This window comes from Euprymna scolopes, chromosome 3 (genome assembly GCF_053919585.1).
Source record: "Euprymna scolopes isolate OS-2025 chromosome 3, ASM5391958v1, whole genome shotgun sequence".
In the NCBI taxonomy this organism is placed as follows: domain Eukaryota; kingdom Metazoa; phylum Mollusca; class Cephalopoda; order Sepiida; family Sepiolidae; genus Euprymna; species Euprymna scolopes.
The window spans coordinates 84,682,596-84,705,443 of NC_136484.1; the positions used below are offsets into that span (position 1 = coordinate 84,682,596).

The window sequence follows — 22,848 nt, forward strand, 5'->3', positions numbered from 1 at the left end:
AACTAAGTACTTAAACTATGGACTTTGAACAAATTAAAACCGCGGTCCAATCAAGATCGTCGAATCCAATTAAAAATGTTCTGAACTCATTTGAATACGGACACGATTTAAATAAGTTTTGCAGATGAAAAAAAAAATTCGAAACTTCCATACCCTCTTTTTCTGATTGTCTTATCTGTTATATAATATGTAAAACTGTGTTTGAACTTGAAACCTGCAGAACTTACCGCACAAACTTACCCTCCCTTCAAATAAGTTTCGCCACATCATCATCAAATATGATGGCTGTATTTTACGAAACTGTCTCGATTTGCATTATACTTTTACTCTGTCTACTATTACGATCCTGTGGAAAATGACAGATCAACAATGTGCTTGATTACAAATCATGAATTACATTAATCTTTCGTGTTCATTATCATCAATTGTTTTTTCATTTTCAACTTTTTAAAAGCAGTAGGTATGGCCTTGCATTTCCCAAGTCATTTTCTAGGTTTGGATATTAAAAAATCCATATTTTGTATCGTAAAAGTTTCATCGTAGTTTCTCTTAATTTTATTATAATTGTATAACTTTCAAAACACAAGACCGCACAGAAATACATGCTTTGAAGTAATTATAATTCTAAAGTCAGCAGAATCTGAAGGAAACAAATAATTTCTGAATCATTTATTGCGTGATATTTCAGAAACACGAGAAATGTGATTGGTAATGTTTCAGTAAAATAACTTATTAATGTGTTGGCATCTAATAATTGTATGATAACTAATCACTTTCAAAGACGTGATTGATATTACTGTCCCTCATTAGTTTTAGTACTTTCTCAAGCTCTTTTAGTGATAACTGTCTTTTAAATTCATTTATAAGATCCGGAATACCGCACAAAATATTAGTGATACCTAAAATTTACATTCAATAAATTATTTGATTCATTTAGCAGATCACACGTATGAGCGAAAACGCCAGCTTGCAGATATAATGTGACTTTCATGTGACCAGTAAGCGTGCGATGATTCAGTTACGTTTTGGACAACCCAAGCAAAAGTTTAGCTCAGTCAAAATGACTTACTAAGACATTTAGTATCTATTTCCGAACAAAATTTCCATATACGATAATTCCCGCAGAACACAATCTCGATATTGAATTATGAGGGTATTACTTAGATTTCGAAGAGACTATAAGAGATGGCATTAGAATTGTATAAAATACAAAATAGTATCTTATAAACTTTAGCATTAGTTAGAAGCTGTGGCAGCTCTATACTGTATAAAGTGAGGAAAATGCTGCAATTAATTATTGTTTGGCGAAAAGCTTTTATTTATGTCGCGTTACGGATATTTAAAAATTAGGTCACTTTAGAATCTCATGATTTGGTTAAATACCATATTTTGATAGGAGAGAGAGTCATTAGTTGCCATTTTCGTTTGAGAGGAGAAAATCAGCAGCCTGGCATCCTCTCTGTTATATCCATCAGCAGGTCGAAAATAAACTTCATGTAGAGATGAATTGGAAGATCAAATAGAATGAGGATAAAAAATATCCGAAAATGATAACAAGAAAGAAGAGAAAGCATATTTGTTTCGAATCCTTAAGTTGTTTGGCTACTCAAATAGGAGGGCCAATAAATTATATTAAATAAAGAAAACATTAAAGGAAAGACAATGCGTGATGAGCTATCCATTATCATAGCGTACCAAAAACCGGAACGCGGCAACACATTGTTATCTGTTTCAGCCACTTCCGCTTTTGACGGGGTAGATTTGCGATTCATTGCTGTCTGTGAAGAAGAAAGAAGGAGAAGAACTCAAATGAACAAAAAGTATATTTAAAATTTAATTCTTTTAATTACTGTTATGTATAAAAATAATTAAGAAATTTCTATACGAATTTATTTACAAAAATCAAATTCGAACGCAAACAATCCTAATGATCCTAAACTGGTTGTAACAATGACAATATACTCTTAATATCATAATGTTTGTATCTTAGTTTCCTTTTCTTTTGACTTCACTTCGACACTCAATGTTTTCTTCTCGTTTTTTCTATATAATACACATTTTAGCATCACATATCCGAACTTGTATATATTACGCTTACATACGCCATAATAACTTTTAGTTTAGTCTTGTTAGGATGTATGTGTCATGGAGAATAATTATAACTTATTCAAACCCTCCGCAATTAAAAAACTGATTTCCATAAATGAATATTTGTAGGGATTATTACTTACTCATTCGATTATGCATGTTGCTCCACTTCATTTTCCGTCTTGGCAATTCGAAATAGATTCATATTAGTTAATGCAGATAATTATGGCAGCAATTCGACAAACACTGATCATGGATTTTGGTTTTTCAAGCTTTTGCCGAAATGAAATGTTTATTGTAAACGATTCATTGTACAGGATTAGATGAACACAAGTTTTATTTTATGCACAGCTGAGGGAATTTTCTAATAGTAGCAATGCATACATCATAACAATATTGGAGTTCGTTCTAGTCGATTGCATAAAGAATGATGGCATCCGTTGGATGTCATTTTCACTCAAATACTTAGCTGTAATTTTAACATTTTCATTCATACTTTGGTTTAAAGTTTAAAACCACGAAAAAAAAAAAAGATTTTCCTGATAACATTTTTCAGTTAGATTTTTCAAAGAGCCTTTTGTATAATTTGGAATAAAACTTTATTTAAAATAAATAAATAAAAAATAATAATAAGATAAAAAAAATCAATGTTTTAAAGCATCACTTTATCTGAATGCACACAAAAAAATGAAAATTGCTAACGCTCCAAACTAAAACCCTCAAGAGCAATTAAAATAAATTATATTCATAAGCAAAATAGGTTTACTCGTTTCCGATTTGTTCTTCATTGGTTCCTTTTACGTTTTCCTTCCCGCGGGCCAAGCTAAAAAGAAACTGAATACGTAAAGTTCGATATTTATTTTTTTGGCAGGAAAAAAGTCCTCGATGTTAAATACAAAATATGTTGCGCATGTTTTTAATCAATTTTTGCTCTTTATCTGGATTTCACTCATTTTGTGTTGTATGTCTAAATAGAATGGAAATGATGTATGTCTAAATAGAATGGAAATGATGTATGTCTAAATAGAATGGAAATATTGTATATCTAAATAGAATGGAAATGTATGTCTAAATAGAATGGAAATGTTGTATGTCTAAATAGAATGGAAATGTTGTATGTCTAAATAGAATGGAAATGTTGTATGTCTAAATAGAATGGAAATGCTGTATGTCTAAATAGAATGGAAATGTTGTATGTCTAAATAGAATGGAAATGTATGTCTAAATAGAATGGAAATGTTGTATGTCTAAATAGAATGGAAATGTTGTATGTCTAAATAGAATGGAAATGTTGTATGTCTAAATAGAATGGAAATGATGTATGTCTAAATAGAATGGAAATGTTGTATGTCTAAATAGAATGGAAAAGATGTATGTCTAAATAGATTGCGCACAGAAATCACTTTTTCCACTGCTTCAAACGTAATAGATGTATGGAAACTAAAGCCGTTTTCAGGACTGCCAGCAACCATTGTAAGAAAGTAATAAGGAACACAAGAGAGTTGTATGCTCAATCTGTTAAGTCCAAAGTAGCTGAGCAGCGGCTTGGTTCCCACCAGTTTTGGCAAATAGCAAACAGAATCCTGAACAGAAGCGTGTGCTCCATCCCAACTATTATCAATGGACCTGAGGTAATCTCGTCAGCATCAGACAAAGCCAAACTCTTTGTCAAGAACTTTGCAGCTAATTCTACCCTTTGCGACCAAGACCGCCAACCCCCAATATTTCCTCCTGTATCAGAAAACACGCTATGTGATATACGTATATCTGTACGTGATGTTGCCAAGCTAATCAAAAACCTTGATTCCAGTAAAGCAACTGGCCCTGATGGTATTCCAATTATAGTACTCAAAAAACTTCAACCTGAACTAGCGCCCATACTTACAAAATTGTTTAAACGTTGTCTTAAGGAGAATAGTTTCCCATCTCCCTGGAAAATCTCATCAGTATGTCCTGTATTTAAGAATTCAGGTGATCGCTCATCCCCCTCTCAGTACAGGCCAATAAGTCTCCTGTGCGTCATGAGTAAGTTGCTAGAATCTGTGTTAAATACAGAAGTAATCAAACATCTCAACAAAAATAACCTTCTTAGTGACACTCAATATGGTTTCCGTTCTGCTAGATCTACAGCAGATGTCCTTACAGTTATATCGCATAGGATTAGCAAATCTCTCGACGGTGGCAATCTTTCTAGGGCAATTGCTCTTGACATATCTAAAGCCTTTGATAGGGTATGGCATAAAGGTTTACTTCATAAGATCGCTAGCTATGGTATAGCTGGAAAAGTCTTCTCAATTATTAAATCATTTCTTTCTGATAGGTTCATAAGAGTAGTAGTTGAGGGGCAAAAATCAGAAGCTCACAGTATTAATGCCGGTGTCCCTCAGGGATCCATCCTGGGCCCAACTCTTTTCCTGATCTACATTAATGATCTTCCAAATCATATCCTTACATCATTTGTAGACATTTATGCTGACGACACTACCATTTATGGTACCACATCTAAGACAGTAAACGAGCAAGTACTCTCCAATTCTCTCTCCTCTGATCTTGAGCATGTAGTACAATGGGGAAAGGAGTGGCTGGTTACTTTTAATGCATCTAAAACCAAGCTTCTCTCTTTACATCATCAACATTTTAATCCACATTTGTCATCAATTGAAATGAATGGCTCTCGTCTTCAGGAGGCCTCAAGTTTTGACAAGCTTCTGGGCTTGACCATTACTCCTGATCTTAAATGGAACACGTATATCAAATCTGTTGCCAAGGCCGCTGGAAAAATGGTGGGATCTTTCTATCGATCCAGTAGATATCTCACTGCTGATGCTATTCTCTATCTATATAAGAGCCAGGTACGTCCAAGGATGGAATACGGTTGCCACATCTGGGCAGGAGCTGCTAGAAAGGACTTGTCCTGCCTTGATAGAGTTCAAAATAGACTTCGTAGCCTCGTAGGAGATGTCCTTTTCTCCTCCTTACAACCTCTATCTCACAGAAGAGATGTTGCGAGTTTGTCTCTGATGTATCGTTATTTTCATGGAAAGTGTTCAACTGAGCTTCAATCTATGGTCCCCCCTCGCCAAACTTTCACAAGAAACACTCGTCTAGCTGTAAACACTATCAATAATTTCCCCCACTCTTTATCTGTGCCTAAACCTAAACATAGATTCCATGAACAAAGCTTCTTTCTTAGAACTGCACGCCTGTGGAATTGTCTTCCGTTTTCCTGCTTTCCGGCTGACTACAATATGGTTGTGTTCAAGTCTAAGGTAAATAAGTTCTTGATGAGCCGTTCCATATAAGTTATTAAATTTACCAAATTTTCATTACTAATGATTACTATATTGACCAACTTCTACTGTACACTCTTTAACCCTTATCCTTGAGTGGCCTCTGGGCCTTGATAATGTGGTGATGCCTTTGTAAAAAAAAAAAAAAAAAAAAAAAAGAATGGAAATGTTGTATGTCTAAATAGAATGGAAATGTTGTATGTCTAAATAGAATGGAAATGTTGTATGTCTAAATAGAATGGAAATGATGTATGTCTAAATAGAATGGAAATGTTGTATGTCTAAATAGAATGGAAATGTTGTATGTCTAAATAGAATGGAAATGTTGTATGTCTAAATAGAATGGAAATGATGTATGTCTAAATAGAATGGAAATGCTGTATGTCTAAATAGAATGGAAATGATGTATGTCTAAATAGAATGGAAATGTTGTATGTCTAAATAGAATGGAAATGATGTATGTCTAAATAGAATGGAAATGTTGTATGTCTAAATAGAATGGAAATGTTGTATGTCTAAATAGAATGGAAATGTTGTATGTCTAAATAGAATGGAAATGTTGTATGTCTAAATAGAATGGAAATGTTGTATGTCTAAATAGAATGGAAATGTTGTATGTCTAAATAGAATGGAAATGATGTATGTCTAAATAGAATGGAAATGCTGTATGTCTAAATAGAATGGAAATGATGTATGTCTAAATAGAATGGAAATGTTGTATGTCTAAATAGAATGGAAATGATGTATGTCTAAATAGAATGGAAATGTTGTATGTCTAAATAGAATGGAAATGTTGTATGTCTAAATAGAATGGAAATGTTGTATGTCTAAATAGAATGGAAATGTTGTATGTCTAAATAGAATGGAAATGATGTATGTCTAAATAGAATGGAAATGATGTATGTCTAAATAGAATGGAAATGTTGTATGTCTAAATAGAATGGAAATGATGTATGTCTAAATAGAATGGAAATGTTGTATGTCTAAATAGAATGGAAATGATGTATGTCTAAATAGAATGGAAATGTTGTATGTCTAAATAGAATGGAAATGTTGTATGTCTAAATAGAATGGAAATGTTGTATGTCTAAATAGAATGAAAATGTTGTATGTTTAAATAGAATGGAAATGATGTATGTCTAAATAGAATGGAAATGATGTATGTCTAAATAGAATGGAAATGTTGTATGTCTAAATAGAATGGAAATGTTGTATGTCTAAATAGAATGGAAATGATGTATGTCTAAATAGAATGGAAATGCTCTATCTAAATAGAATGGAAATTTTGTATGTCTAAATAGAATGGAAATGATGTATGTCTAAATAGAATGGAAATATTGTATATCTAAATAGAATGGAAATGTTGTATGTCTAAATAGAATAGAAATGTTGTATGTCTAAATAGAATGGAAATGTTGTATGTCTAAATAGAATGGAAATGCTGTATGTCTAAATAGAATGGAAATGTTGTATGTCTAAATAGAATGGAAATGTTGTATGTCTAAATAGAATGGAAATGTTGTATGTCTAAATAGAATGGAAATGTTGTATGTCTAAATAGAATGGAAATGATGTATGTCTAAATAGAATGGAAATGTTGTATGTCTAAATAGAATGGAAATGTTGTATGTCTAAATAGAATGGAAATGTTGTATGTCTAAATAGAATGGAAATGTTGTATGTCTAAATAGAATGGAAATGTTGTATGTCTAAATAGAATGGAAATGATGTATGTCTAAATAGAATGGAAATGTTGTATGTCTAAATAGAATGGAAAAGATGTATGTCTAAATAGAATGGAAATGTTGTATGTCTAAATAGAATGGAAATGTTGTATGTCTAAATAGAATGGAAATGTTGTATGTCTAAATAGAATGGAAATGATGTATGTCTACATAGAATGGAAAAGTTGTATGTCTAAATAGAATTGAAATGCTCTATGTCTAAATAGAATGGAAATGTTGTATGTCTAAATAGAATGGAATTGTTGTATGTCTAAATAGAATGGAAATGCTGTATGTCTAAATAGTATGGAAATGCTGTATCTAAATAGAATGGAAATGTTGTATGTCTAAATAGAATGGAAATGTTGTATGTCTAAATAGAATGGAATTGTTGTATGTCTAAATAGAATGGAAATGTTGTATGTCTAAATAGAATGGAAATGATGTATGTCTAAATAGAATGGAAATGTTGTATGTCTAAATAGAATGGAAATGTTGTATGTCTAAATAGAATGGAAATGTTGTATGTCTAAATAGAATGGAAATGTTGTATGTCTAAATAGAATGGAAATGTTGTATGTCTAAATAGAATGGAAATGATGTATGTCTAAATAGAATGGAAATGTTGTATGTCTAAATAGAATGGAAATGTTGTATGTCTAAATAGAATGGAAATGTTGTATGTTTAAATAGAATGGAAATGCTGTATGTCTAAATAGAATGGAAATGTTGTATGTCTAAATAGAATGGAAATGTTGTATGTCTAAATAGAATGGAAATGATGTATGTCTAAATAGAATGGAAATGCTGTATGTCTACATAGAATGGAAAAGTTGTATGTCTAAATAGAATTGAAATGCTCTATGTCTAAATAGAATGGAAATGTTGTATGTCTAAATAGAATGGAATTGTTGTATGTCTAAATAGAATGGAAATGCTGTATGTCTAAATAGTATGGAAATGCTGTATCTAAATAGAATGGAAATGTTGTATGTCTAAATAGAATGGAAATGTTGTATGTCTAAATAGAATGGAATTGTTGTATGTCTAAATAGAATGGAAATGATGTATGTCTAAATAGAATGGAAATGTTGTATGTCTAAATAGAATGGAAATGTTGTATGTCTAAATAGAATGGAAATGTTGTATGTCTAAATAGAATGGAAATGACGTATGTCTAAATAGAATGGAAATGTTGTATGTCTAAATAGAATGGAAATGATATATGTCTAAATAGAATGGAAATGTTGTATGTCTAAATAGAATGGAAATGATGTATGTCTAAATAGAATGAAAATGTTGTATGTCTAAATAGAATGGAAATGTTGTATGTCCAAATAGAATGGAAATGTTGTATGTCTAAATAGAATGGAAATGTTGTATGTCTAAATAGAATGGAAATGTTGTATGTCTAAATAGAATGGAAATGACGTATGTCTAAATAGAATGGAAATGTTGTATGTCTAAATAGAATGGAAATGATATATGTCTAAATAGAATGGAAATGTTGTATGTCTAAATAGAATGGAAATGATGTATGTCTAAATAGAATGAAAATGTTGTATGTCTAAATAGAATGGAAATGTTGTATGTCTAAATAGAATGGAAATGTTGTATGTCTAAATAGAATGGAAATGTTGTATGTCTAAATAGAATGGAAATGTTGTATGTCTAAATAGAATGGAAATGATGTATGTCTAAATTGAATGGAAATGTTGTATGTCTAAATAGAATGGAAATGATGTATGTCTAAATAGAATGGAAATGTTGTATGTCTAAATAGAATGGAAATGCTGTATGTCTAAATAGAATGGAAATGTTGTATGTCTAAATAGAATGGAAATGTTGTATGTCTAAATAGAATGGAAATGATGTATGTCTTAATAGAATGGAAATGATGAGACATCAGAACTAAAAAAGGAAGAAAATATAAAGTTGTGCTCTCTACATATCAATTTCTTTTAAATGTTAATCGAATCGTTTTAGAGATACATCCAATCACTTCATAAAAGGCTCCGTTTGTGTTTCAGTCAGTTTATCATGCTAAGATTTTGAATAACATTTTATTTACCTGTCACGCTTACATTTTTCAAGATGCGTTCACACATAAGAAGTAATGTTCACCTTCTCCCTCTTGATGAGTCCGTCACGTTTTCAATACGTCTTAAAAATGTTTCATGTTTTAAACACCCCGGATATCTTAGCATTAAGTGAAACTAACCTTCACTCCTCCATTCCCTCTAACCACTTTAACATGCTTGGTTATCTCCCACTCTACCGTAAGGACTCGGATAGACATATGCATGGGCTTGGAGTCTATATTCGTAACACCCTCCCTCTGACTAGAGAAATAAATCTAGAATCAAACGACCAGGCCTTTATGTGCTTCAGACTAAATATGCAACATAATATTAGCTACTTGCATTTTCTCTACCGCTCTCCCTCGACCCAGGACTGTACCCTAATAAACAAAGTCTCTGACAGCATAGATATAGCACTCTCCCTCAATACTAGTGCACAAGTACATGTATTTGGTGACTTCAATGTCCACCACAGTAACTGGCTTGGATTCTCTAATTACACAGACGTAGCTTGTAGCACAACACATAGCTTCTCTATATCTCATTCCCTATCTCGGACGGTTACATTTCCGACACGTTTCCCAGACCATCAAGATCAACATGCCTCACTTCTAGATCTATTTCTGACAACAATTCCTGATGATTGTACAACAAATGCCTACAGTCCACTCGGGAATGCTGATCACGCTGTGATAATGGTAGAAATCGCCCTAAATTCTCGCCCTAAAACTGAAGACTCACTACTCAAAACAACGAGGTATTACAAAAAGGCTGACTGGAAAGCTATCAGGGATCTCATCAGATATGCCCCATAGGGAAATATCTTTTCTCCTCCAGCGGAGCAGAGTGTAAATGAGATCACTGAATGGTTCCAAACTGCAATTGGAGCATATGTTCCCACACGGAAATTCTATAGCAAGCCCCACTCTCCCCAATGGTTTACTTCTGCTTGTGCAGCTGCCATTGCTCAAAGGCAGCATGCATTCTGCAGATTCAACCGACATAAGTCCAGTTCAAAAAGACCTGTATATAGGAGCTAGAAATAATTGTAAGAGAGTAATAGTGACAGCTAAGACAGATTACACTGAAACCACCAGAAAACGCATCGAAGCACAGAAATTAGGAACCCGTGATTTTTGGAAAATCTACAACAGTGTAGTAAATAATGTGCAGTCAACGATTCCCCCACTATCAAACAATCATGAGGTTGCTTGCACAGAAACTGACAAGGCTAATCTGGTTGCCAGTTGGTTTGCCTCAAACTCTACACTGGACCCGGCACACCACTCCCTCCCCGACTTTCCTTCGCGGACAGACGCCACACTAGACGATTTGAAAATCACCCCTTCTCAGGTACATGGTATCATAAAAACCTTAGACACTTGAAAAGCATGCAGACCAGATCTCATCCCGGCTGTGCTATTAAAAAAATGCTCTGCTGAGGTTGCTCCAGTTCTCTCCAAACTTTACAATAAATATCTTAACGAATCTTGCTTTTCCGACTGCTGGAAAACCGATTCTTTGGTACCAGTCCTCAAGAATTCTGGTGAAAGAACTGACCCACTAAATTATCGCCCCATTAGCCTCCTCCCGCTTTTCGCCAAAATATTTGAGTCCTTAATTAATCAAGCCCTAGTCCAACACCTAACAGCTGCTAAACTCCTGACTGACAAACAATATGGATTTAGGCAAGCCCATTCAACAGCAGATATCTTAACTGTTGTCTCTGAACGTATATACCGTTCATTGGACAAAACAGGGGAGGGTAGAGCGGTAGCCCTTGATATATCTAAGGCCTTTGACAGGGTATGGCACGATGGTCTGGAAGAATACATATTGTAATTAAATCCTTCTTAAGTAAGAGAAAAATCCAAGTTGTCCTCGACGGTCGTACATCTAAACAATATGATATAAATGCGGGAGTACCTCAGGGGTCTATCCTTGGACCTTTATTATTCTTGATATTCATAAATGACCTCCCTGATAAAATTGTTTCGGAGATGGGTATATTTGCCGATGACACCACTCTCTATAACAGGCACGAGGGGAAAACAAATGAACACATATCTAAGGAAATAGCAGAAACACTAGAGAATGATCTCCAATCTGTTGTGGAATGGGGACAAAAATGGATGGTCACATTCAATGCTGCTAAGACTAAGCTTGTTTCCTTCAATAACTACAAGAAACCTTCCCAACCACCAATAGCAATGGCCAAAAACACATTGCCTGAAAGTACTTCTTTTAAACTCCTCGGCCTAACGTTTACAGGGAACATGAACTAGAATAGATACATTGAGAGCATTGCCAAGGCTGCTGCAAAAAAGGTGGGTACTCTCTACTGTGCTAGAAAATTACTTACACCTGAAAGTATCCTGTACCTCTATAAGGCCACCATTCGTCAATGTATGGAGTACTGTTGTCACATTTAGACTGGTGCATCTGCTGCTTGTCTCTCACTCCTGGACAGGGTTTAAAAGAGAGTCGCCAACCTGATAGGTCCTGAACTGTCATCTAGGCTTCAGCCTCTGTTCCATCGGCGAATTGTTGCATTCCTCTGCCTGTTTTACAAGTACTTTAATGGTGAGTGCTTTGACGAACTGCAAGCACTTGTGCCTCCTCACTTGTTCCTGACAAACCCGACAAGCAACTAAGTCCCACTCCTTTACAGTAGAGATCCCTAGGTGTAAGAAAGCCTTTTACTCAAATAGTTTCTTCCCCAGAACTGCAAGTCTTTGGAACTCCCTTCCAGGATTCTGCTTTCTCAACTGTACTGATATGCAGAAGTTCACGTGTAATGTGAACAAACATCTTTCTACTAATCTACCTTCATAATACCCCGCAAATTATGTCTCCAATAGTAGTCCATTACTTCAAAGTGGCACTGTGCCTTGTTTGGGGTGAAAATTTGATTAAAAAAAAATTTGATTACATTCGTTAATCGGTTTAAATAGATTAACAAATTTAATCATTTGTCTGGATCGATAGAGACATCGATCTCAGCAAGTCAGAATTCAGTGTGATTTAACACACTGAATCCTGATCTGTAGAGATCGATATATCTCCCGAAATCTTTTACAGTAGCTTAAAAACAGAAATGTCCACATGATTGTTGGCGTTCTGATGAAGTTAGACTTAAATTCTTTTATAACGACTGGCGCTCCTCCCTTCTTTTTCAGTTTTACTATATTGAATTCCAATTTTCAAACAGTTCTACTCCATCTAATTTATTTTCACTGTGGATTTCCTAGAATGAATGTATTCATATCCTTTTTAGGAACATGACAAAGGAACACAGAATACTGACGAATAAATACTACTGTATGTGTGAGCCTTTTCTAGTCTCGCACAAAAACACACATTCACATTTCAAGCTATGTCATATACATACGCGCCCGCGTCCACACACGTGCATATATTCACGTTCGCGTACATACACTCACATTCACGTGGATATATACACACGCTAACGCACACATATGTACTCACACATGCGCACACGAACGCACACATGGACGACGTCACTTCCGCTTTCTAAGGAAGTATACATATGCGCAAAAGACCACCGGAAACGAGTATAAAACAAAGAGACAAGCTGTTTCTAACCCTTTTAGGACCAGCTCTCGACCAGAGAGGTTGGGCTAACCAGCTGTCTCCCTTTTGGGAGGCGCACGACCGCGTGCATCACGTCATTTACTACTATGTGTGACAAAAGGCCAACAGACAGTACCTACACTCTTTCTCTCTCTATCTACTACTAGTTCCTGAGAACACCTTCGCGTAGCTGACTACTAACTGATGTCAACTCTCTATCCTCGTCTTTGTCTACACGCTGGACTATCATTTCAATTTCCACTACAACACTCACTTCAATTCCCACGCGCGAACAAACGATAGTGACCCGAACTTGAGATGAAAACACAGTTCCTTTTCTTGCTACAACACCAGTCCTGCAACGAACATTGGTTACACACGCGTGGACATGAACACATGTTATAACTAAAACGTTCATTCTTTCAACAGCAAATAAACAACGTTTATCTTATCCATCAATTGAGTCTTTGTTTCCTTCAATTCTATTCGTTTCATTATTTTCTTGTGGCGAGCTAGGGTATTATACTCTGGTTCGCAACAAATATTTCTTTGTCAGTATGACAGTATGACATGACAAAAAATACTATTTTATAGTAGTATTTTTTGTCAGTATCTTGTTGTTCCTGTTATTTTTTTTATAACACGATACACATCGTAGAGAGTGAGGTATTAATCTTCCGCACTCCCAAGAAACATTTAGTCATTTGGATTTTCGGTGTACGTTATTTAAACTTTATTAGTATGATCATTTTTTATCACCCAACATACGATAAAAATGCAATACATCATTATTAATAATTTACTTTCGTAGATCTTATAATTTCAGAGCAGCGGTTTTCAAACTGTGGGTTCCAACCCTTCAGTCGGTCGCGTGAAAAATTTAATGGGCCGTGACAAAAAAGAAAAGAAATAAAAAATACGCAATTGAGAACAGTCGTAGGAGGAGGAAGTGATGATAAAGAAAAATGAACGTTTCCTGAAATATCTATTTCTTTCTCTCTTTCCCTCTCCCTTTCCCCATGTCTGTCTGTCTGTCTGCCCCCTCTCTCTCTCTATAGATATATAATCGGTCGTATATATATATATATATATATATATATATATATATATATATATATATATATATATATATATATATATATATACTAAAATACTCACCAAGTGCGCTTGAAAACCAAATCACAACGTAATATAAGGAAAATAAACAGATATTTTACTTGTTTAAAATTTATCACAAATATATTTCAGAGGTATACTCCATCTTCAGTGTGTTGTTTGGTTTCTTTTTTTCCTTTTCTTCTTCCTTGCCATGTTGTAAACTTGGAGAAAGAAGTCTGTTTGTAAAGAGCCGCGCGTTGTATCTATTTTTTTTAACATAGGCGTCACCACTTATCAAGGCCGAGAGGCCACTCAAGGATAAGGGTTAAAGAGTGTACAGTAGTCAAAATAACAATATAGTACTTGATAGTAATGGAAGTTCGGTAAATTTGTTAACTTAAGTGGAACGGCTCATCAGAGACTTGTTCACGTTGGACTTGAAGACAACCATATTATAGACAGCTGGAAAGCAGGAAAACGGAAGACAATTCCACAGGCGTGCACTTCTAAGAAAGAAGCTTTGATCATGGAATCTACGTTTAGGTTTAGGCACAGATAAAGAGTGGGGGAAATTATTGATAGTGTTTTCAGCTAGACGGGTGTTTCTTGTGAAAGTTTGGCGAGGGGGGACCATAGATTGAAGCTCAGTCAAACACTTCCCATGAAAATAATGATAAAGCAGAGAAACTCGCAACATCTCTTCTGTGAGATAGAGGTTGCAGGGAAGAGAAAAGGACATCTCCCACGAGGCCACAAAGTATTTTGGATCCTATCAAGGCAGGACAAGTCCTTTCTAGCAGCTCCTGCCCAGATGTGGCAACAGTATTCCATCCTTGAGCGTACCTGGCTCTTATATAGATAGAGAATTGCATCAGCAGTGAGATATCTACTGGATCGATAGAAGGATCTGACCATTTTTCCAGCGGTCTTGGCAACAGATTTGATGTACGTATTCCATTTAAGATCAGGAGTAAAGGTCAGGCCCAGAAGCTTGTCAAAACTTGAGGCTTCCCCAAGACGAGAGCCATTCATTTTAATTGATGCCAGATGGGGATCAGATCGTTGATGATGTAAAGATAGAAGTTTTGTTTTAGATGCATTAAAAGTAATCAGCCACTCCTTTCCCCATTGTACAACGTGATCAAGATCAGAGGAGAGAGATTCGGAGAGAACTTGGTCGTTTACTGTCTTAGATGTGCTACCATACATGGTAGTGTCATCAGCAAAAATGTCTACAAATTATGTAAGGATGTGATTTGGAAGATCATGAATGTAGATCAGGAAAAGAGTTGGGCCTAGGATGGACCCCTGAAGGACTCCAGCATTAATACTGTGAGCTTCTGATTTTTGCCCCTCAACTACTACTCTTATGAACCTATCAGAGAGAAATGATTTAATAAGACATTTCCAGCTATACCATAGCTGGAGATCTTGTGAAGTAAACCTTTATGCCATACCCTATCAAAGGCTTTAGATATGTCAAGAGCAATTGCCCTAGAAAGGTTGCCTCTGTCGAGAGATTCGCTAATCCTATGAGATATAACTGTAAGCACATCTGTTGTAGATCTAGCAGAACGGAAACCATATTGTGTGTCACTAAGAAGGGTATTTTTGCTGAGATGATTTCTGCATATAACACAGATTCCAGCAACTTACTCATGACGCATAGGAAACTTATTGGCCTCTACTGAGAGGGGGATGAACGACCACCTGAATTCTTAAATACAGGGCATACTGATGAGATTTTCCAGGGTGATGGGAAACAATTCTCCTTAAGACAACGTTTAAACAGTTTTGTAAATATGGGCGCTAGTTCAGGTTGAAGTTTTTTGAGTACTATAATGGGAATTCCGTCAGGGCCGGTTGCTTGATTAGCTTGGCAACATCATGTACAGATATTTGTATATCACATAGCGTGTTTTTTGATACATTATGAAATATTGGGGGTTAGCGACCTTGGTCGCAAAGGGTAGAATTAGCTGCAAAGTTCTTGGCAAAGAGTTTGCCTTTGTCTGATGCTGACGAGATTACCTCAGGTCCATTGGTGATAGTTGGGATAGAGCACACGCTTCTGTTCAGGATTCTGTTTGCTATTTGCCAAAACTGGTGGGAACCAAGCTGCTGCTCAGCTACTTTGAACTTGAGGGACTGAGTATATAACTCTCTTGCGTTCTTTATTACTTTCTTACAATGGTTGCTGGCAGTCCTGAAAGTGGCTTTAGTTTCCATGCATCTATTACGCTGGAAGCAATGGAAAAAGTGATTTTAAATATACAGAAGCTATCCCAGTCAGCCATAGTATATCGATATACTGTACGATGGAGAGGTACGTTTGAGGACTTATTACATTTCATTTTTATCTTAATTGATACAACTGAGTGGTCGGAAGATACAAGAGGAGACAGAACAGAAACTGAACATAGTTCAGGGCAAGTTGTGAGAAAAAGGTCTAGAAGACTCATACTGGCCGTCATTGTCAGGCACACGGGTGGGTTCGTGAACAATCTGAGTGAGGTCATAAACAATGGAGAAATCATGACAGAACCTCCCCTCGTCATCGGTCTTGTTTGAGTGGGTCAACCATTCCACATTGTGAACATTGAAGTCTCCACATACGGGAATGTTAGCTGAAGGATAAGATGATAGAACTTGGTCAATTTTCTCAGATATACTTTTAAAGATAGTAACTCCGCTGTTATGGGGGCGATAGAGATAAATGCAGTAGTGTGAGCAAGTGCAACCCAGAAGCACATATAGGGTGAGTTAGGATCTTCTCTTGAGATGTCCCTACCACATGGAAAGCCATTTTTAATATAGGCACATATTCTATGCCCATGACGATCTTGGGGGTCAGATTTGGAAGTTAAGTTAGAGTATCCCTTAATTACGAACTCATTTAGGGAAATAGTATCTAGTGGTTGTATTTTGAAATGTTTGAACTGTGCGTAGGCAACGCGAGAATAACGTTACGAATGAGAGTTCATAGAGAAACGTTGTTTTAATATGAATAAATTAACCTGATGCGTATTTTATTTTATTCAAATTAAAACAACGTTTCTATTTGAATTCTCATCCTTGACGTTATTCTCGCGTTACCTACGCACAGTTCAAACAATTCAAAATACAACCGCTAGATACAACGCGAGGCTCTTTACAGACTTCTTTCTCCAACTTTACAACATGGCAAGGAAGAAGAAAAGGAACAAAAAGAAACGAAACAACACACTGAAATATATTTGTGATAAATTTCAACCAAGTAAAATATTTGTTTATTTTCATTATATTACGTTGTGATTTAGCTTTCAAGCTATCATTCGAAAAAAGAACAATGAAGAAACAAGTGGACAATCAAATGAAACCAATACATGTGAAAAAGTATATCCACGAACGTGTGGTAAAGGATAATGACCTTAGCAAGCAAACGTTAACTTCTTTCGAGACATATAATAAGAAGGTGAAACTAATGAGACATTAGCTTGAGGAATATTTAGAATATTGTCTGACGAAATTGGTGGATTCTAATCGAAACGCCTCAGTGCTCAATCTCTTCTTCTTGCTAATGAGAGTTTGAAACCTTCCAAAAGTAAAAAGACATTTGGAAAAACAACACAACGAACTTTCAAATAAATCTGTGAAATATTTTTCCAGAAAGAAAAAAGATTTACATTAAAAGTTATTCGTGAATTAACAACTTTTAATGAGAAATCGTTATTGTCATCATATTGAATTGCATATCGTGTAGCAAAAGAGAAACTGCCTCACACATTAGCTCAAAAGGTTATTCTATCTTCATACTTCGATATTGTGCGTACTATGTTTGCTGAAAAATTTGCTGAAAAATTAACAGTAGTACTTGTCAGTGACAATGCACTATCACACAGAATTTGTTTAATTTCAGACCATTTAGAAGAAATTCTGATTGCAAGATTGCAATTTGGTATAGATTTGACTATACATCTAGACAAAAGCATTGATATTACAAATTATGCTAGACTTTTAGTTTATGTCAGATGCGTGTGGCAAAATGATATGTTGGAAGACTTGTTATGCTGTCGAAATTTTACATCGTACATAACTGTTGCAGATATGTATTTACTGCATTAGAAGAATTTTTTATTGGAAATTAAATTAAACTTGAAAGAAAAAAACTGCAGAGGGATGACAAATGATGGAGTAGCGAATAATACCGGAAAGAATAGCGGTGTTATTTAAAGATTTTTGGATGCAGTTTGGAATCACTGTTTTATACACCAACAAACTCTGGTATCAAAGGTATTTTCCGAGAATATTAAGAAAGTGTTGAAAAGTGCAGAAAAATTGGACATTTTATAAAAGAAAGCTCACTTAACAGTAGAATATTTGAAATTTTCTGTTAAGAAATTGGAGGCGGTTGCACTTACAGAAGTTCATTGGTTGTCGCGAGGCAAGGTATTTACCAGGGTGTATGAATTTAGAACTGAATTTTATATGTTTTTGGTAGATAAAAATAATCCTTTGTCTGTACTTTTTGAAGATGACATATGGATTACCAAACTAGCTTACTTAACTGATATTTTTAGTCATATTAATGATTTAAACATAAAACTTCAACGAGAAAATCGACAACATATTTCAGCATATTAAATATATTGAAGGTTTTCAAAAAATGTTGAGGATATGGCAAGGAAGACTTAAAGATGATCATCCTATATGTATTATGTTTCCTATACTGTTAAAACACATTATGTTTCATACACTGTTAAAACACATTATGTTTCCTACACTGTTAAAACACATTATGTTTCATACACTGTTAAAACACATTATGTTTCATACACTGTTAAAACACATTATATTTCCTACACTGTGAAAACACATTATGTTTCATACACTGTTAAAACACATTATGTTCCCTATACTGTAAAAACGCATTATGTTTCATACACTGTTAAAACACATTATGTTTCCTACACTGTGAAAACACAGTATGTTTCATACACTGTAAAAACACATTATGTTTCCTACACTGTTAAAACACATTATGTTTCCTACACTGTTAAAACACATTATGTTTCCTACACTGTTAAAACACATTATGTTTCATACACTGTTAAAACACATTATGTTTCCTACACTGTAAAAACACATTATGTTTCATACACTGTTAAAACACATTATGTTTCCTATACTGTTAAAACACATTATGTTTCATACACTGATAAAACACATTATGTTTCCTACACTGTTAAAACACATTATGTTTCATACACTGTTAAAACACATTATGTTTCCTACACTGTTAAAACACATTATGTTTCATACACTGTTAAAACAGATTATGTTTCCTACACTGTTAAAACACATGTTTCCTACACTGTTAAAACACATTATGTTTCCTACACTGTTAAAACACATTATGTTTCATACACTGTTAAAACACATTATGTTTCCTACACTATTAAAACACATTATGTTTCCTACACTGTGAAAACACATTATGTTTCATACACTGATAAAACACATTATGTTTCCTACACTGTTAAAACACATTATGTTCCCTATACTGTAAAAACGCATTATGTTTCATACACTGTTAAAACACATTATGTTTCCTACACTGTGAAAACACATTATGTTTCATACACTGTTAAAACACATTATGTTTCCTACACTGTAAAAACACATAACGTTTCACACACTGTTAAAACACATTATGTTTCCTACACTGTTAAAACACATTATGTTTCATACACTGTTAAAACACATTATGTTTCCTACACTGTTAAAACACATTATGTTTCATACACTGTTAAAACACATTATGTTTCCTATACTGTTAAAACACATTATGTTTCATACACTGTTAAAACACATTACGTTTCCTACACTGTTAAAACACATTATGTTTCCTACACTGTTAAAACACATTATGTTTCATACACTGTTAAAACGCATTATGTTTCATACACTGTTAAAATACATTATGTTTCATACACTGTTAAAACACATTATGTTTCATACACTGTTAAAACACATTATGTTTCCTGCACTGTTAAAACACATTATGTTTCATACATTGTTAAAACACATTATGTTTCCTACACTGTTAAAACACATTATGTTTCATACACTGTTAAAACACATTATGTTTCCTACACTGTTAAAACACATTATGTTTCCTACACTGTTAAAACACATTTTTTCCTACACTGTTAAAACACATTATGTTTCATACACTGTTAAAACACATTATGTTTCCTACACTGTTAAAACACATTGTTTCCTACACTGTTAAAACACATTATGTTTCATACACTGTTAAAACACATTATGTTTCATACACTGTTAAAACACATTATGTTTCCTACACTGTTAAAACACATTATGTTTCATACACTTTTAAAACACATTATGTTTCCTACACTGTTAAAACACATTATGTTCCCTATACTGTTAAAACACATTATGTTTCATACACTGTTAAAACACATTATGTTTCCTACACTCTTAAAATACATTATGTTTCATACACTGTTAAAACACATTATGTTTCCTACACTGTTAAAACACATTATGTTTCCTACACTGTTAAAACACATTATGTTTCATACACTGTTAAAACACATTATGTTTCATACACTGTTAAAACACATTATGTTCCCTATACTGTTAAAACACATTATGTTTCATACACTGTTAAAACACATTATGTTTCATACACTGTTAAAACACATTATGTTTCATACACTGTTAAAACACATTATGTTTCCTACACTGTTAAAACACATTATGTTTCATACACTGTTAAAACACATTATGTTTCCTACACTGTTAAAACACATTATGTTTCCTACACTGTTAAAACACATTATGTTTCCTACACTGTTAAAACACATTATGTTTCATGCAATGTTAAAACACATTATGTTTCCTACACTGTTAAAACACATTATGTTTCATACACTGTTAAAACACATTATGTTTCATGCAATGTTAAAACACATTATGTTTCATACACTGTTAAAACACATTATGTTTCCTATACTGTTAAAACACATTATGTTTCATACACTGTCAAAACACATTATGTTTCATACACTGTTGAAACACATTATGTTTCATACACTGTTAAAACACATTATGTTCCCTATACTGTTAAAACACATTATATTTCATACACTGTTAAAACACATTATGTTTCCTACACTGTTAAAACACATTATGTTTCATGCAATGTTAAAACACATTATGTTTCCTACACTGTTAAAACACATTATGTTTCCTATACTGTTAAAACACATTATGTTTCATACACTGTCAAAACACATTATGTTTCCTACACTGTTAAAACACATTATGTTTCCTACACTGTTAAAACAGATTGTTTCCTACACTGTTAAAACACATTATGCTTCCTACACTGTTAAAACACATTATGTTTCCTACACTGTTAAACACATTATGCTTCATACAGTGTTAAAACACATTGCTGAGAATGTTTTCGGTAACAACATATTAACAGAATTAAAACTCGAAATTTTGTCATATCTCACTTTCTTATCTAAAAACTTTAATAATTATTTTCTTGGCGTGAAATTTGAACCATTTAAGAAAAGTCTTTGGATAAAAACATCCATTTAGTTTCCAAAGTCCTGAATCAATAATTGAATTAAACTTGTTACCCAAAGAGGAAGCCGAATTGCTGCATCTTAGTTGTTCCTTTACACTTAAAAACGATTCTGAGAAATTAAATCGGCGCTCATTTTGGGTTAAGAACAAACGGAAATTTCCACTGAGTAAAAAGGCTATTCTATTTACCTACTTGTGTGAACTGGGATCTCCACATTAACTCGATTCAAGACTAGGGACAGAAACAGGCTCAACACTGCACCTCATATGCGTATAACATTTGTGTGTTCCCAATTATGAATAAGTAAGCACATCCATCTCATTAATTTAAAAAAAAAAAAATTATGTATTTTACCATTGTGTCGGAATTTCCTTCATATTTATCTTTTTTAAGTAACAATATTTTAGTCATACAAATAACTAAAACAACGTGCAGATCATAAAAAATATGCATATAAAGTGTCGATACTGAATAAATGAACCTAATGAACAGACTTTGTCTTATTATACCTAAGTATAATGTAAATTGTAGTCCTACTGTGGGTCGCAGCAAAAAAATTTGAAAAACGCTGATGTAGAGCATTTAATGGTTTGAGTATCGATTGCTGAAAGGGAACATGAGTATCAATAATCTGTTGCTTAATTGCCCTCCCCCTATTTACTACTCACTTCTGTTTGATTGGACCCATGTCCATGTTCAACATCATCTCGGCAATGGAAATTTTGAAAGAAAAAGCCGTTCATCGATTCTTTTCGACTGAGTACGTTCGCAATGGCGAATTCAATTAAGGCAGCAAATACAAACAGCAAACAGGTGGCCATCCAAATGTCGATGGCTTTAGTGTAAGAGACCCGGGGTAGCGAAGCATTCACCGAGGAAATCTGTGTTGTCATGGTCAATACGGTGAGGACGCCGAGAGAAATACGTCCCGGCACGGAGCCAACATTTAGCCAAAATGACAGCCAAGAAAGGACAACAATCAAAATGGTCGGAATGTACATCTGGACGATATAATATCCAATACTTCGCGTCAGGTGAAAATTGGCCTGCAGACAACTGTGATTGCCTAAAACAAAAGAATACAAGAACAATGTCAGAAATGTGGACAACGTCTGACTGTAAAAATAATTGAAATTCTGGAAATTCAGTTTAAAAAATACAAATTTACATAAAAAGTCAGGAGATAGGAAATTAATGCCCAACGAAATTAAAAAATCAATTTATATCTGCAAAAATGTTGATATGAAGAATTAAAAAAAATATTGTTGCAATAATAATATTAAATAATGATAATAATAATAATAATAATAATAATTAAATAGTAATAACCATAATCATATAATAATAATAATAATAACAACCAT

General features: G+C 34.0%; 1 protein-coding gene across 1 annotated transcript in view; it reads right to left on the reverse strand.

The window, feature by feature from the left end:
• Positions 1-654: 654 nt before the first annotated feature.
• LOC145256835 (glycine receptor subunit alphaZ1-like) overlaps positions 655-22,848 on the reverse strand; it is a 168,184-nt gene continuing 145,990 nt past the window's right edge. The window contains exons 7-8 of the mRNA XM_080115608.1: positions 22,153-22,550; positions 655-1,778 (exon numbers count right to left, since the gene is read on the reverse strand). Coding sequence (XP_079971734.1) covers positions 1,590-1,778; positions 22,153-22,550 — 587 coding nt within the window. The 3' untranslated portion in view covers positions 655-1,589. The remainder of the gene's footprint in view (positions 1,779-22,152; positions 22,551-22,848) is intronic.